We start from the raw sequence: 18,757 nt of genomic DNA, 5'->3' as shown, positions 1-18,757 counted from the left end.
CAACAAAAGCTTGGTCACCAACTCGCATATTAGATCTGTTTTGCATTGAGAAATGTGAACACCAATGTACTATCAGGATATATCTCATCCACACTAGCAAGTTGCTCCTTAAAATCTTTGATCTTGGTCAAGAAGCTATCCATTGAGTCTCCTTCATTCATGTGCTCAGACTCCAGCTGTTTGTACACATATGCAACACATGCTTCATTGCGCACCTGGTATAATGCAGCAAGTGCATCCCATGCCTGTTTTGAAGTCTTACATGACCAAATATAAGGAATAATGCTTCGCTTCACAAAAAGTGCAAGCAATGAATGTGCCTGTGCATCTTTTCCATCCCATCGTGTTCGAGCAGCAGTGGGAGGTACTGGTGGTGCATGTGGAGGAGCCACATCTGTATCAGATGTACCTGCAGCACCTAGTTGCACTGGTAGTTGTGGAACAAGACGAGTTTCACTACCACTGACCACATTCCAAAGACCTTTAGCATCCAATACATGCCTCATCATATAAGACCACAATAGGTAGTTAATCCCATCAAGTTAGTCCTCACCAGACAACATGTTGAATAAATCACTTCTGCCAGCCATGACTTTCTACCAAATTCAACACAGTGCAAGTACTCAGTATTCACTGAATGCAACCCTGTAGCCGACACGGCGAGGCAAGAGTGTTGCGTAAAATTAGAGGTTACCTAAAATGGTGACTCACAAGTGGAGGACGAGACTTGCGACGTTGATAGGTTCAAGGTGCCCTCATCCACGAACAGTATCAACGGTATGGTAACCATTCCAAAGGAAAGCTTGAGTGTTGCAGTCCTTCTTTGCCAACTGAGAATGAAATCCATGGATGTGATCCATCCCCTCCCGAGGGTGATGCTCGCTTTCCATGTACCTACGGGGATCGCATATAACTTGCACAACGTAGATTTAGATCCAATAAGAAACTCTGCTTCAAAACAACCGACAGTCATGAATTGAAAATTATTTACCACAGTAACGATCATTGAGGAAGGTGTAAGGGGTGGGTGGCCTAACAAGGTCCACGTCTCCCAAGACAACATTGTGGCTAGCCCCGGTGTCAACCACGGCTAGCTACACCGCTAGGTGGTCTTTTTGGGAAGTTCTAACTCAAGGCAAGCATTGGTTCTATCTTGAATGCATCGAGCACAAACAAGGATGTGATTTCGGCACCATCCAATCGTGCAAACCTTGTCCCAAGCATCTGTGGAAGAGCGTCTATGGTTACAAGAACATGAATCTAGTCCTCAAAGTCAGCTTTGGGAGGCCTCATATTCTTGGTCCTCATCTTCACCATCAAATACCTTGTTACAAGCTCTACTAATGTCAATCGACATGATGTGAGCTTCTATGTTGCATGCTCTGCAAATAGAAATTTACGTATTCCGAGTCTGAGCAATTGTGTCTGATTCATTCTCGAGAATGCCTCGCCCCATGGGATGAGTCTACCTTGTTTTCAAGTTATTTTCAAGAACTAGTCACCTTTGCCTATGTAAATGTGATTAGTTTCCCAATCGTGGACCAGCCTTGCTTCCTTCATGTAAGGTCTTTCGAGGATCATTGTGTATGATCCTCTTCTTTGAAAATCCATCACAAGTGTGGTGGAAACTTAAAATGTCTTGATTTTTGCATCTTGTAGGACGCCTACGGATTTAGTTGTCCCTATTGGCAAGATTGACCACAAGGCTTGTGCTTTCGAGTGACTGGCTATCCCAAACCTCCCGGCAATCCTTGTTGATTATGTTGATACCAACACCACCATCCAAGATCGTGGAGACCGCAAGTCCCTTGTACACAACAAGTAACACAGTATTCATTTCATCACTTTCAAAATAGTATCCCAGCTTGTTCATGGGCACTTTGGGATATCCTTTGGTTTTCACTATGGAGGGAGAGTGCTCAATGGGACATGATTCATCTTCTTCCTCCTCAAACTCAAGTTCAGCTGTGTGGGCTCCTAAACTCCAAAGTTGAGAATTCCCTTGTAAAAGAGAACTTATCCACACTCGGACCTCCGAGAACAAGAAGGTTGTGAGGCCAACTATGCCCCGCACGCAATATTCGCACTCAGTGGGCTCCTTATACTCACTCTGAGATGGAGTAGGATCTCCTAATGTGTAAGATATGTGCATTGATCCCCTGGGAGGTGGTGCCTCTAAAGGGGACGAGATAAAGTCGTTTGCCTATAATCTCAGAAAAGATGTTGTGTTGGCTATGGTGAACCATTTAAGGTCAACTTTCACCTCCCACTGAGTCCTCCCTCACGACATCTAGCAATGTGGGGCTTGGTTGGATTGGTTTCACAAGCAAAGACTCTGGAACATGTTCTATTTGCGGCCTCTTAAGAATGGATACAAGAATTTATGAGACCTTGGGTAAACTTTGAGGTTCCCTTATTTGTTCTATAGCTAGGATCAAGGATCGGCTCAAGCGGGGTCAATGGTTCGTACCACTTGCTCTAACATTGGCTCTAGTACAGCATGTACCTTCCTCACAAGCTCTTGGGCTTGTTTCATTCTCTCTATCTCCAACACTGGGTTGGGTTACTCCTTGAGTTTCTTCAGAAGGTGTTCGTAGTCTAGGGGTTTCTTTTCTTTGGGAAGAGCGGATTTGAGTGGGAGGTTGTTGGCTATCTCCACGAGGGAGGCAGCTTCGGAGCTATCATCCAAACCACTTTCAATGGTCACAACATCCTTGCCCTTGACAACGACCTGATCCTAGGTTGCACTTCCGCAAGATTTCTTCTTCCTCTAGACCTTTGGGTTTCGTTCATTAGCCTTTTTAGGAGTTGATGGCTTTGGGCTTTCACGAGCTCTTCGAGTTGTCTTCTTCTAGACCTCTGGGTTTGATTCATTAGCCTTTTTAGGGGGCGATGGCTTTGATGCAACCTTTGGGACTTGTGCCTCTGGCTCTTGAGCTGCTGGCTTCAAGGTCGAAGCTTGAGCTTTCTTCTTTGTTGCCTTGGATGTCTCCTTCGCAATTGCCCTTAACTTGGTCTAGAGCCTTGTGATAGCATTAAGGGAGCTGTATGAATTAGTCCTCCTTGTGCAGTTAATAAGTTAGGGCTCGGCGAAGTGGCCGACGCTCCTGTCACCACTAGGATGATTGTCACTCTATTGTTTGTAACTTGTTTTTTGGCTTGTAACGACCTCTGAACTCTCTATCCTTTCAAATTGTTTTAATTTCAGTATGGTATTGTTCCGTACTGTATCATACGACCGTATGCCAACAACTATGGCCGTAACTATGGTTGTTGACCTGTTTGAGAGTTACAGTTAGCTCAGCTAAACCCAACTCAAGATTGACATCAAACATTGTGGTATCTCACATGGTTTGACTGCTTCTAGTGGGACCGAACCTTGAAGTTCCAGGTCTTACTCCCACTCCTTCACTGGAGCTACGCCCAAAAGCGGTTACACACCTTCTTCATAAAATTTAAGGCATTCACCGAGCCAATTGGTGAATTCGAGGTTCGGAGGACCGTGGCGGCTCCTATTTTCACGTGTTTCTACTACTACTCCACTCACGTCTGTGTTTTGCTAGCCCTTTGCTCCTCGCTTGAGGTGGATCCGAAGGAGTCTAGCCTTCTTAACAGAGAGCACTCTAATGAGTGCTGGTCGTTCGCTGAAACCGAAGGCTTGAAGGGTTTGAGGAGGTGTGGTTTGATACGTTGCAATTGACTGTATTATCATTTCCAACAATTAGTCTAGATCAAATTCGCATCAAATGTCCCTTGTGTTTTTTCTAGATTCACGTCTACAGGCTCCCATCTACGCGTTCACGTGTCTAGGTTCACATATGCAAGCTCACGTACGTAGGTTCATGCCTCTAGACTCATGTTTCTTGGCTTATGTATGCAAGTTCACGTGTCCGAGTTCACGTTTATAAGCTCACGCCTTTTTTCTATAAACATGGATCACATACTTTCCAGGTATGAAGTAGGCCTACTTGAGACACGTAATTAGACACCAAGCCTATGACAAGGCTGGTATACACTTATTAGATAATAAGTGTACTGAATTTCCCTATAATTGCACAGGACAAAAATTCTCCTTAAAAATTATAGCTAAAAAAGACTGTATAATAAGAATATCTTCCAAGGACATGGATAGGTGTGTCCGTACGAGTTTTTATGGCTATAATAATTAGTCCGTACTATATTGGGTATACCTATCTCCAAGCTCACGTCTACAAGCTTGACTCACGTCTCCAAGCTCACATGTCCAAATTCATGTCTTTTTACACGGGGTTATGGACTCACGTCTCCTATCCAAGAGCTGGTTTGGCCTAGTTTTTGGTAGTTTTTGTGATGTTTTGGACTTGATGGGATGTGTTTAGTGTTCCCAATCCTAATTAAAGATTATGATGCAACTAATTAAACGTTTTTTGAAGATTTAGCATGCTTCTACTCTACCAATTCCAACAATGCGTGAACAAATTATTAAAAAATATGAAACGCATGAACAAAAATGATAATTTCATACTAATTCAACCTAATGAAGCTCAATGCTCAAGTTTTCGAAGTAGATTTCACTCCTAATCATAATTGCGAAGCTAATTCTTGGATCAAAGCAATGAAATCTGAGCCTCTTGGCTCCAATTTCATGCAAATCACCAAAAAATCAAAGTTTGCCCTACCAATAGATGAGCATAGATTGCCCTAATACACATTAAACTTCAAATCAAAAGCAAAAGCAACAAACAAACACATCCAATACTCCACAACCATATGCTTTTTTAGAGTATGACCTAATCAACACCAAGCAATATCGGGTGATCCCAATAGCTTGAAATGGATTGGAAAACGGAGCTGAGCCCTAGGCTAGTCCCCGACAGCAGTGCCAAATATGTTCAAGTCAAGAGCTTACCTTAGCCTTACCGAAGCATGTGTCGTTGGGTTTTGCCTTCGAGCCCCCAATGCAACTTCCTATGTGGGTGCATTAGTTCATCCATAGCGTCCTCAGGCCGTTGTCACACCGGAATGCTCCTAGCCAAAGGGGTGAAGGGAGAGCTCTCAATGCCTAGATGACGGCAAGAAGAGATGGTCCTTTGTGATGGCTCTCTCTCACAAAGACGAAGGAAGAAGAAGAAGCTATTGCAACAAGAAAACCTACAAGCAAGCACAATTCAAAAGCATACAAGCAAGCAAGAAGAGGGAAGAAGGAGAGCTCACAAGTAAACTATTGCAAGGGAATGATTGTGTATTACTTATTGTCAAAACGACTTATATACAAGTGACTAGTTTTCACACTAGGCCGACCAAACTTAAAAATAGTCAAGCCTCTATTACTAGTCTTAAGCAACTATGTACATTAAGTCCGTAGACTTTCTCTATTTGACATTAAGCTTATAGTAAGGCTGCTTTATATGTTCCAACGCCGTCTTACAAAAGTTAGGTGCCCATTTGCACGGGTAAGATAGCAAAGCACCTTACAATAGGTCGAGCGGGCGAAACCATGTTAACCAACAGAGTGGTTAACAGAAGGTCTCCTTGTTCTCTACAAAAGAGTGTACAATGCATGGGGGAAATCAAATGAACGGGGCATGGTCATGATAAAAGACAAGCACATCAATGGTGATCACTACTGGGGGTTCTTCAATAGCATAAACCTGATATGCTGAGCCTTGATAAATATTAATTTTTACCTTTGCAAGGTGCATGACCAACCAAGATTGACACCCATGCCACCCAAATCTGCTGCCCCACCGCCCAGCCTTCCTGTCTGGCCACCCAAACCTCCCACCAGGGTGAAACCCTGCCACTGCACCTGTGGGCAACCCAAACATAGGAAAGACTGCCCTGGCTTAACTTCCAGAACATGCTTATGACCCCACTGATGGTGACGGATTGATTGTGTGACACATTGACTAAGAGGATTTTCCCCAATAGCCAAGATGAGTATTATCCACATGGTCACAACATTCGCTACTCACTTGAAATGGAAGACTTCAACACACTTCGCTCTTGCATAAAACTATCGCACATCTCAAAAACTAGAATACTTTTAGCTATGCACTATCCTCCTTCCTGTCCAATTTTAAATTTATTAGATTGAGCAAAGTAAAAGTACAATACTTGAAACTCTGCACATGCTTTGCCTATCCTTTCCCTGTCCAAAGAATCAACAACATAGATCTGCAGCACTCAAGATAACATTAGTTAAATGCATGTTCAAGAATGGAAACCTTACTGGTTCAATAAACAAGCATTTAGAAAACTTGAAACAGGGGACTGGACATGGGGCACGGGAGCAGAGAGGGGGAGGGAAAGAGGGGGGATATTACCAGGCCATCAGTATTGTTAAAATAGTGTCTCCAAAGAGGTCTTAACTTTTCTTGGCCACCTACATCCCAAACCGTGAAAACTACATTTTTGTACTGCACTTTTTCAACATTGAAACCTGCCACAATCATTAATTGAAGTTATCATGGGTAGAATATTTTAGAAAAAATCATTTTGAAAATTTACAATTGACAAAACCAAAACTGGTAAAGTACTCGGAGCAAAAGCAAGTAAAAGAATAAGTTCTCCTAGTGATGTATAAAACAAACAAGATAGCAATACATGAAAAAGAGAGCATATTTCAATGGGACGGTGGCAAACAGAAGGAAGACTTGCTCTCGTTAGTAAGAATTAGATACAGACTTGCATCTCTATTTGAGTGCAAGACAAATGCTAGAACTTCTTTTGGCAAGCAAGAGGCATGGTAATCTGTGCTGATGTAACTGACAGGCAGAGTACGACCGGCACAAATGGTACAACAGTCTGTACTAGACAGTGTCAATAGTTAGTGCCTGGTGTTTATTAATGGTACTAGTGACACCACTTAGGGGGGACATGGATTAAGCCATACATATGGTTTTGGGCAGCTCATTGGCCACGACCATGGATAGGTAAGGGTGCCCACGGCCAAGCAGCATGGACCAAGGTCACCACGAAACATTTCATTGCTGTAACGTTTCGCTGTCGAAACAATCTATTGTGGAATGAAACATTTCAAATATGGATAGGTGCACGATGAAACGGTAGATCGAAACGATATATGCATGACAATATGAAAATATATTGCTATAATGTCACCATTGAAGAAAGGAGTCCACATGAAACGAAATGGTTTAGTGATGCGCATGAAACGTTTCAACACCGAAACGTGAAACGAGTTTCAAGGCCACCGAAATGAGTTTCATGCATGGACCCATGTGTGGGGCCAGGGGTACCCAGCCTACACACATTTTCGATGTCATTTAAGCCCCACGACCAGCCCATGACTGAAGTTGGCCAGCCCTATAGGAAGCCTGCATATATGGAGCCTCCTGCCCCTTTATAAAGGGCTCTTCAGCCTTAATCCACCAAAGCTCATATGCTAACACCACTAACTAGAGGCAGTCCTCAGCCATCAAATGCAAGCACGCCGAGGAGATCCATGATTCAGTCCAAGCAGGCGATGAAGCATAACACATGCATCTACAGCCTGTACATGCCAACACAAAAGGTCCAGCAGCTGCAGTTCAGGTGGGCCAGCAACTAGCCCTCCTGAGTCCTCCCTTGCCATGATCCATCTGCAAGTCAATTGGTCAGTACCAATCAACTTTTACAGCCCTAAAGTCAATCCTTACATTTCACATGCAGCAATACAAGCAAATAAACCTACGGGTGGGGCCCCTTCTGAGAGTTACTGGGACCCAATCCTCTCTCTCTCTCTCTCTCTCTCTCTCTCTCTCTCTCTAATTCAATTCATGACCTCTCCATGTTTAACAAGTAAAAGGTTCCTATAAGCTTTTGCATGTAACGATGAAAGAGAGGAGTGCCCAGCTGATGATGAAGCGAAGTTGTTTAAAGAAAAGGATGAGAGGGCATTATCTATCATCGCACTTGGACTATCCGGCTAATTCATACATCACATAGCTGCTGAATCTACACCATAGGGAGCATGGGATTGCGATGATACTCTTTTTTGGGCTAAGGGAAAGCATTCCAAAAAAAAAGTTGAAAACCCAATTTTTGGTCTTAAAATGGAGTTTAATGAATCATATTCTAGCCACATAAGCAACATGAAAAGTATCATGCAACAGTAGGTGAGTGTGGAATTATGAAGATTGCAATGATACTCTTTTTTGGGCTAAGGGAAAGCATTCCAAAAAAAAAGTTGAAAACCCAATTTTTGGTCTTAAAATGGAGTTTAATGAATCATATTCTAGCCACATAAGCAACATGAAAAGTATCATGCAACAGTAGGTGAGTGTGGAATTATGAAGATGCAATTGCTGTCTTGTTGAAAAGCCTTTGGACACAAAATATGACTTTTTGGACAATGTTTTGTAAGTAAAATAGGCAAAACCGACTTGATTACGAATTCATACCTTTTTCCTATAAATAAGATCATTAGGCATTCATTAGAATGATCATTCAAAGATCAAGAGGATCCATTTGTCAAAGTATGCAAGACAGCAAGGACACGGTGGTGGTGGATCAGCAGGAGCTTCTCTTGTCCGATTGCAAGTAGAGGGTTGCAAGAATCTTTGGTATGCATCATGAAGTTGTGAATCAGCAAGATCATTGTATATATAGCATGTTTTGGCAATATACAATAGATTAGGTCTATCTCTCCTTCTCCTTTGTGTCTTTGCTAAACATAGGATTAGTGTTATCTTCTTTGCTTTATCTTCTTTGCTTAGCGTTAATCATGAACACACTTCCGCAACGCATGTTACACTGATCTCAGAGCTTAAGTCATCCTAGGACAACCCTTAGCTTATGTTTGGTGCATGCTGAATTTGGGTTTCTGAAATTAGAGTTTGCGTTTTAGGGTTTGCAAGCAAAATTAGGGTTTGCGTTTTTGCGTTAAATCTACGTTTTCACATTAGCTTTTTATTCATTTTCAGCATAGTATAGTGCTAGAAAGTCTAGATTTCAGCCTAGCATGATCCTAAGAAAGCATGTAGAGCTCTAGGGTTAGGGTTTTTAGGCTGATTACAATTTACAACGGAAAATAAGCAAAACAATATCATGAGTTAAGAGGCAATGGATGACGACTTTCTCAAGACTTTATCCAACGAAGAGTTGTGGGAATTTAAGAAGTCAAGAGTCAGATTCATCCAGCTTTTAGCAAATGGTAGAGCAAAGCCCGATGATCCTAAAAGGCAAAAGGCAAAAGGCAAAGAGACGCTTGGCGGTAGTTCGACTTGAGATCCAAACCCGACGGGAAGCAAGGATGCTAGCACATGAAAATTCACTAGTGGTTGACACTCAGCAGGAGGAAGTTTCCAAGAATACCGGAGAGCTTCCAAGATCGAAAGTGGACAGGAGACAATTTCCTCGAGAAAGGAGTGTGGATCGGTGAAGGATTCTGAAAAGATGACAATGCCCATGGTGGATAACTTAGAGACAACAAAGGAATCACTAGGGTTGTCGAGCAGCCCGAGATTGAGAGCATTAATCTAAGTGAAGGAGAACTTCCAAGGCAAGAAAAGTTTCACGATGATGCTATCATAAATGGGGAGGTTCACCAGCCATTTTTTGAGATGTCATTGCTCGAGACCGAACTAATTACAAGCGCCAGTGCCCGAGGATCTCAACAAATCCAATACAACAGAGGACGCCGAGACTAGTGCCACAAGAACTTCCAAGAGATTAGAGGATTCTCTCGTATTGGAAGAGCATCCACCATTGGCAAAGGAACTAGAACCAGAACCAAAACCCGAACTTGAACCCAAAGAGCAAATTCTAGAGGAGGTAGATCTTTCTGAATCCTATGTGGACGAGGATAAGGTCATCTCGACAGTTTCAAAGGAGTTTTCAAAAGATCCAAAGATCGAGCCAGAGAACTTGAAGACTAAGTTAGAGAGCTTGGGGGTTGAGCAGATGGATATGGGGGTTGAGCAGATGGATATGAAATGCAACCTGCAATTGGACCAGAATGGAATTGGAGCAAAGGTGTATGGATTACCTTAGTGCTCCAAGCTTAGCAGGAGAGGATGTCATGTGCATCCGTTAATCCCGATGCTCATAGACATGGATATTCTCATTAGCAAATATATGGGCAGATTTAGAGTGGATTTTGCAACCCTACATGCTCCGGGAAGTGCCCAAGACATAGCCCAATGGTTGGGACACTTTTTGGGCATAGTTTGGACACAAAATATAACTTTTTGGACAATGTTTTGTGGGTAAAATAGGCAACCGACTTGATTACGAATTCATATCTTTTTCCTATAAATAGGATCATTAGGCATTCATTAGAATGATCATTCAAAGATCAAGAGGATCCGTTTGTCAAAGTCTGCAAGGCAACAAGGACAAAGTGGTGGATCAACAAGAGATTCTCTTGTCCAATTGCAAGTAGAGAGTTGCAAGAATCTTTGGTATGCATCATGAAGCTATGAATCAACAAGATCATTGTATATATAGCATGTTTTGGCAATATACAGTACATTAGGTCTCTCTCTCCTCCTCTTTTGTGTCTTTGCTAAACATACAATTATCTTCTTTGCTTAGCGTTAATCATGAACACGCTTCCGCAACACATGTTGCAATTTTTCTTCGTGATGCTACAAATTGGGTGTTGCAAAAACTTATGATTAAATTAGAATATTGGAAACTCTCTACTTGGCCACTTCATGTCAAACCGAATCGATTTTTATGGCATGCATTCGGTTTTTCATCCCTCTTCTAGCATGGTCTTAAAACCAAATCTTTGGTTTTATGACAAAAAGCATTAAACTCTTTTGGCGAAATTCTCGATATAAGAAGGCCTTGCAACTCCTGAAGTATGAGTTTATATGCTTGCCGAAAATGTATGGATATGAATATCCATTATCATGTTCTCGCACGCAAAACCACTCTGCTTCCGACTTTTATTGCACAGCAACAACCCTAGATACTTATGCTTGCAGCTCTTTGCTTTGATGCGAATTCAAATGCATTTGGCAAATGGCAACTAGCTCACTAGAAACTTTTATTTGGCTATGTGGACGACAGAATTGCTCGATGTCCTTATGTCTCTCGTCTTCTTGCAGACTGTAAGCTTGTTCTACAATATATTCAATGGTCGAGTAGACCTCCTGAGATTGGCAATACTTTGAGACAAGAAAATATATTTTGGACTCGTGCCTTTCCTCCTCCTTTGGCTCTCTATTCCCCTAGCCAAGCTTACAGCACTTGGGTATGCACTACACAACTTTATGGCATATGTTACAGGAATAATGGCAACCTTTTACTCCTCTTATAGTTGTTCCGGACGCTGAAAGAACGAAGGATTGGATTTTCCACAAGACAGATCCTGGACCTTATCCTAGATTCTCTTTCCCTTAGGTTTCGACAACTTTGGTCTACAAATTGATTATTCCTGTGCCTTGATTTGTCGATCAAGTTAATAAGATTTGGCTTCTCACCGAGACAACTCATTGGTGGAAACAAAACCGTGGATTGTTTTTTAGCGATGCTTGTTGGGCGTACTCCCAACTAAAAAACTTCTTGAGAAAAGACACATAGCAACACCAAAATATCCTTCTTGCCCTTCCATGAAGGAACCAATGATGCATCTTCTTTGGTCTTCTCCACATACCAAAAGTTTCATTTGCCAAATTTCTCATTTTCTTCAGCTCGTATTCCTTCTCCAAATTTCTCTGGCTCTTTGACAGGTGGCCTTCTACATTGGATCATGCTCAGCCCTTTCTAATCTGGACTAGATATTGGGCTTAATGGACAATTTGGCATGCAAGAAATCAGTTGATTTTTCATTCCAAAAGGATTGAACGCTATCCTCACTTTGGTCAATCCTTGCGTCAATCTCTGTTTGATTCTATCCACCTAGAACAAATAGATGATGGCCAATTGGCTTTGTTTTTTCAATGCTTTTAGCTTCTGTGAGACTGCTTTTTAAGAAGTTTGCCTCTTCTTTGAGAACTTCTTTCTTTATACAATGAAGTAAAAGAACGTAACCTTTTACCCAAAAAAAAGGAGTGTGTATTTGTCCTCTATTCTAGCCAACAGCCAATCAGCTAGAACAGAGGACAAATATGTGTGTGTGTGTGTGTGTGTGTGTGTGTGTGTGTGTGTGTGTGTCCTCTGTTCTAGCCGACAACCAAGTCGTCTCGTTTATGGGCATGAAAAAGAGCCTATATAAGGCAAGGCCAAGGTTTCATTTGAGCATCTCTCTCTCTCCAATTGGGAGTTAGGTAGGTAAGTCAAGAGTCACCTTTTTGGGGTAGGCCACAGATTTTGTACAAGACTATTACATCTCGTTGTAATATATGATATATTGAAATTACAGCTCTCTCTCTCTCTCCTCTTTAGCTCTTCTATGTGTTTTGCATCTACATGTTCCTATGAAAGGCACTCATGGCTGAAAGAAGACACGGATCTTCCGCACATGTAAAAAGCAGCCAGAAGTGGTTCATGAGGCAGACGCAATCCAGCCCGAGCACATTCTCCTCCACAAGCGCAAGCATGATTCCAATCGAAATCTCAAACAATTCTACACCAAGTTCAAGGACCGGGTCACTCACGCAACCGTTTGACTCGACAACGAGTTTTTCCAAGAGTACCCCCAAATTTTGGCAAACTACTTGGAAGCCCTACAGCTACCGCCAAGCTAAGGAGAAGAGAATGTCACATGCACCCATGCACTGAGGTGCTATGTGACACACCGTCTCATCACCACTGCTACATTTGGTGGTGCCGTTTTAGTGTTGCAAAAGAGCCTCAATGGTGGTGTTTTGTTATTGAAGAGATTGGAGGATTGTCGTAAGAGGATCGGCACAATAGGAGTACTTAGTATAGAAGTAATTGCAACTAGAAATGGAGGAATCTCCACTTGGACTCTCTACATGGTAGAATGATCATCCGAAGTGCATTGCTCTCCCAAATACATAGTGGTTAGCTCAACGAGTCTTCTGGACCATCCAATAGGTGTCATTGCTCTTACGAGTTCGTGCTCGGAGCATGATAAACCGTCCGCAAGAAAAATTCCAGCACTACCTATGTGGACTACTCTTACGGGTTCTTGCTTGGAGCACGGTTAATCAACTACAACACTTTTGTGGGATGCTTCTAGAATCTACAAGTTCTAGCCCAGAGCAAAGTAAACCATCCACACAAAAAAACTTGCACCATCCCCTCCAAAGAGAGTATTCGCTTTGATTTGCTGCAACTGAATGAGTACAAATGAATAGGCTGAATTTGCCCAAACTGTTGACTAACCTGAAACTAGGGTTCCCGTGTCACATGTGCGGAAGCTCTGTGTCTTCTTTCAGCCCTAATCACCTTTCCATAGGAACATGTGGATGTAAAACGCAAACAAGTGATTGAGAGAAGAGAGAGAGATAGCTGTATTTTCTGTATATTAATTATATACAAAAAGGGTACAACCACTTGGCAAGCCCTACACTGCCCATGAAAAGGTTATCTTGACTCCATAGAGTCCTAGTCTAGGACCTAACACCCAAAAGGTGAGAGATGCCCAACAATGAGCACTAGGCTGCCTTTTATAGGCTTTGGAGGAACTATACAACTGGCCAACCTGCTGTCGACCAGCTACATGGACCCTCAAAATCATCAATGCTGCTGACTGGACATCCACGACCTCCATCATCTGGCCGACAGGGTTCTGGTCCACCTACCTATAGCCCTCCACCAGCCTGTGACAGCTACTGTAGCTCCAAGATCTAGTCTTTTATCTGCTGCAAATCAGGGATTAGCATGTCCATGTGCATGCACACGACATCCCAACAGAGAATCACCCTTCTTCCTTGAGTTGACCGCTGCCCGGGCTGAGGAGATGACATCCCTGCACATAAGCGACCAGTAGACTTGAAGATGACCTGTGTTTTCCTCTTCTCACCGAGGGCTAGAAAACACACTGCCTGCTCTCCTCTTGCTTCCGTTTATGCCTCTTCTAAATGCCTGGGGCTGAAGCACATGCCTCGGACCTGAGGGATTTGTAGATGGAGATGATGGGACTTTAGGCACGTACATATACCAACCACATCAGCATGTTGGGCTGCCGACTAGGGAACAGAGGACAAAATAATCATTAATTTGCTCTTTCCCTTGTTTGCCTTGGGTACCTCCTTCAAGATGGGCACCGCCCTTCAACTTTAAGTATAGGACCTAGGTCAATGGGCACCCAATGGGTGCCCTTAGGCTGCCCACAGCCTTGCCCATGCTTCCATCACACTTCCATGGCCATCCATTACCCTGCTAGTGGCCTTGGACAGAAAAAGGCTTTTGCACAAGTAGACTCTAAAATTCCTACATGACCTGACTGTTATTCCGGCACCCAACCATGGGTCTAATGTGTGACTGGAACACATGTATATCATTGCATCTTACAAGTGAGTTACATATAATCATGCAGGACTTTGACCAGACCCTAGACCTAGTCTCTAGATGGCGCCTGGCCACCTGTCCTGGACAAGGGCTCACAACATGCTCACTGCCCATTAAAACATTGTCCTAAGTGTATTGGATTATTAGAATGTCCACGTGGCACCCTAGTACAGCAGGTGTGCACGTGACAATAAATATAAAATATGGTATACTGAAAATAATTGTGCAAACAATATAGTCTATAGATGCATGCTACATCGGATGCATGGATGAGGCATAGGGGCTGCCTAATAAGATCTAGGAAAAAAGGTAACTTCAAAATTTATTTAGAAGCTTGTGCATCTTGTCCGTTGTATGGAACCCTCCATACGGACCTACGGTACACATGCGGTATGCGAAATGCTAAACAGATCGTAAGGTTGAGTGCACAATGCAACTATGACAAGGTTGACTACAGAATGCAAAATGCTAAACAGCTCATAAGGTTGAGTACAAGTACAAGTACAAGATGCAACTATGACAACTCCTCTCTCATACTGTATCGTCAAGAAACGTTCTTCTAGAATCTCAATTTATTAATGGCTTGCTCTCATTGTACGATTAAAAAGTGGCTTCCCACCCATCAGTTCCCCCACAAGGAACCATGACAAAATTTGTGTATACCTTGAGGAGCCAACTGCACCTAAAAGCAATCTTATGTACACCCTAAGGAATCGCCTGCACATCAGGCTTCAAGTCACTACAGCTAGAAAAAGACAATTTATCCTACCTATCCAAGAGGTCTTCAATTCAGTTCAAACCCCATCTTGATGTTCACCTTCTTTAGGCAAAGGGTGTCCCACGCACATCCTATTTCACACATAGAACGACAATAGGCAGGTGTGCATGTGACAATAAATATAAAATATGGTATACTGAAAATAATTGTGCATACAATATAGATGCATGCTACATGGAACAGCATATGGGATGCATGGATGATGCATAGGGGCTGCCTAATAAGATCTAGGACAAAAGGTGACTTCAAAATTTATTTAGAAGCTTGTGCATTTTGTCCGTTGTATGGAGCCCTGCTGCCCTACATATGGTACACATGCGGCATGTGAAATGCTAAACAGATCATAGAGTTGAGTACACAATGTAACTATGACAAGGTTGACTACAGAATGCACAATGCTAAACAGCTCACAAGGTTGAGTACAAGTACAAGATGCAACTATGACAACTCCTTTCTCATACTGTGTCGTCAAGAAAATTCTTCTAGAATCTCAATTTATTAATGGCTTGCTCTCATCGTATGATTAAAAAGTGTCCCCCCACACATCAGTTCACCCCAAGGAACCATGAGAAAATTTGTGTATACCTTGAGGAACCAACTGCACCTAAAAGCAATCTTATGTACACCCTAAGGAACCACCTGCACATCAGGCTTCAAGTTGATACAGCTAGGAAAAGAAAATTTATCCTACCTATCCAAGTGGTCTTCAATTCAGTTCAAACCGCTTCATGATGTTCACCTTCCCATGCACATCCTATTTGATACATAGAAGGACAATAGGATGAACTATTAGTCAAATCAACCCTTTCTCTGAAAGCTTGTCCACCTGTGCCATAGCCGCCTCTTGTTTACGTGCAAATCTCTGCTTGATCTCTTTAAATCTTCATTATCACCTACCTAGTTATAAATTAAGAAGAACATAAGTCTCTCATAAGGACGCCAAGGAAGGATTTTGGTTAGTGGATGATAGACTAGAATGAGAACTGTTAGTTCCTCTACGGAAGCATTCACATATTGGCAACATGACATAGGTCTCTCATGAGGACTACAAGGAAACCTTTTGGCTAGTGGATGATAGACTGGAATGAAATCTTCTAGTTCCTCTATAGAATCATTCACATATGAAGAACATAAGTCTCTCATAAGGACTACAAGGAAAGTTTTTGGCTAGTGGATGACAGACTAGAATGAGATCTGCTAGTTCCTCTATAGGGGCATTCGCATATTGGTGACATGTCCCAATCATTAGCTCAAGAGGATTTGTAACAAATTTAACTCTCATAAAGGTTTATTCCAAACTGGTGTTTCATACACTAAAAGTGCTGCACTCTACAGCTTCAACTACATCACACACCTCTTACACAGACTGGCATCAGAAAATATGCCTTCTCACTTGAATTCACTTTCTCTAATTGTGTTTTATCCAACCAAAGATCAACAACAAATGTAGCTAGGACATGGTAGTCTATTCAGGCAAATAGTAGGTCTACCTCTGGTATTGTCCATCTCTTTGAGATCCATATACAGAACACGAGAAAAAATCTCACAAAAGAGAGGAACCTACCAATAGTAGGTACAGTAGACAAAATTTCTCCAATATGTAACTTGTAGAGTATGGTGGTCTTGCCAGCAGCATCCAAACCAAGCATCACCACCTGCAAAAAGAACTGCCCTTGTTTTATAGGGTTAAAAGAACCATTCATGATTTACATATTTTGAAAAATAAGACTACTAAGTATTCAGAATAAATACCTTGAGAATAACATAATTTTGCATAATAGCTCTTAAAAAAGAGGATTACTAAATATTCAGAATAAATACCTTGAGAATAACATATTTTTGCATAATGGCTCTTTGAAATACAGGAATAACTGTGAGGGCAACATCAACTTTCTTGTGTGCTGAAATTGGTAGTGCATTATATTGATTCAAACGAAATAACAAGCAACTAAACAAATAATAAGAGATGGACCGGTCATAATTGCCATTCACTTCTCATAATGGCTCTTGTCAAATTTGAAAGGTTTGATTGGTGAACTTCATGGGCTTTTGGATAGTCATCATGAAAGGTGCCCAAAAACACAAGCAACCAATGTCCATGCTCATGTTTTCACATCCAAATCCCGTCAAGCAAGCATTCATACTGGCATACTAGGCTACATAAAGAGATTATTCTTGCAGTGGGATAAAAAGACTTACATCTCTGCAAGATTTCGACTTGTTCTTGAAAAGGGAGTAAAATACAAGCTTACAGCTCTGTTGAATGCAAGATATACACTTGTTCCACAATAAGTATGAGACACAAGCATAGTCACACAAAAAAAAGTGTTTCATCATTTCAAAACCTCTGAAACGTTTCGAAGCGAAAAACTCGAAACATGTTGGCCAGTGCTCTAAAAAGTCCAATGCCCTGAAGAAAAAAGTGAACATGCCTACAGAAGCTGATTAAAGAGAATGGAATGGAGAGAACAGGGAGCTTTGCCCAAGTAGCTCGGATGCAAAATTCAGTATGTCTCCAGCCAAACAACCTCTTGAACTCCTTGAACCAAGGCACCAGCGGAGGCCATGATTGATATCTGGGTTTTATTATTAACTCCCTCCGTAATGTTATTTTCACTAAAAAGTGCTGGTTGGCATTTCTCCAGGGTCACCTCAGGCACAAGGGTTTGTTCTTCCATTGCATCACGGTGGGTTCATATGTAGAGATTCCTAGACCACATCCCCAATCAAGAGCATACAAAAAGAAGCCCATCAAGAAGTCCTAAAAGAAATCCAGAAACTCGTGAGATCTGCAGATAATGGTGTTCTACCAAATCAAAGCACAGTTTTTCTAAGCCAAAAGAAACCATTGATCGCTCATTAAGCAGTCACATTATCAGGGAATCAGCCACATCATTATGGGACACGAAAATCCTGAAACCTGAAGTACGCCTGCTTCTGTGTTTTTAATCCTGATCGCTGCGTAGAACTCATTTACAAAAAAATCCCATAAATGAGCATAGGAAGAAAGACATACCCGCATCTCCTTATTGCCGAAGAGAGTGTCGAAAAGCTTGCGGAAGGTCTGTCCCATAGTGAGAGCAGGAGGCGAATCGAAGCTACTCGCCGCGCATGCCACCAAGATTTGTTTTCAAATAGTAACTAGCGGCAGCTGTAGACACTACACAGGGAAGAGAGAGAGAGAGAGAACCAAGGACGGCAATGATAGTATGGACTCACGCAGGTATGGAGAGAGAGGAGCGAGAGGAACATAGAGATATATATTTGCTGATTGATCGCTTTTTTTCAAAAGATGAACTGCTGACGAGAGACAATTAATTGTTTTCGTATGGCGCAAGGAGTCATGTCTTTACACACCTGGGCGGCCAAATAAGTTCTTTGTAAAACATTGATGGGCTGCGTAAATCTTTGTGTTTCCTTGCTATGGCATGTCCTGATAAAGATCTTCAGGTTAGGGTGGCTTCTCATCAACTAGAAGAACCACTTAGTTCCATTACAAGAAGTGTATATGGAGGGCATCAGCTTAGGGTCCTCCATTCTTACGAATAATCTAGATTGAAACATTAGATTGCTTGACCATGGCAACCTAGAGCTCCCTCTCAACAAGAAATGTCAACAACATGTGATGCA

General features: G+C 42.1%; 1 protein-coding gene across 1 annotated transcript in view; it reads right to left on the bottom strand.

The window, feature by feature from the left end:
* The window catches only part of LOC147618743 (uncharacterized), a 37,911-nt gene extending 19,497 nt beyond the window's left edge, over positions 1–18,414 (bottom strand). Inside the window, exons 1-4 of the mRNA XM_086773790.1 lie at positions 18,144–18,414; positions 16,692–16,782; positions 6,306–6,421; positions 6,097–6,156 (exon numbers count right to left, since the gene is read on the bottom strand). Of these exons, the coding sequence (XP_086629916.1) occupies positions 6,097–6,156; positions 6,306–6,421; positions 16,692–16,782; positions 18,144–18,200 (324 nt within the window). The 5' untranslated portion in view covers positions 18,201–18,414. The remainder of the gene's footprint in view (positions 1–6,096; positions 6,157–6,305; positions 6,422–16,691; positions 16,783–18,143) is intronic.
* Positions 18,415–18,757: the final 343 nt, after the last annotated feature.

This window comes from Cibotium barometz, chromosome 34 (genome assembly GCF_041138505.1).
Source record: "Cibotium barometz isolate CiBa-2024 chromosome 34, ASM4113850v1, whole genome shotgun sequence".
NCBI lineage: Eukaryota > Viridiplantae > Streptophyta > Polypodiopsida > Cyatheales > Cibotiaceae > Cibotium > Cibotium barometz.
This window is presented reverse-complemented; position numbering and strand designations above follow the sequence as displayed.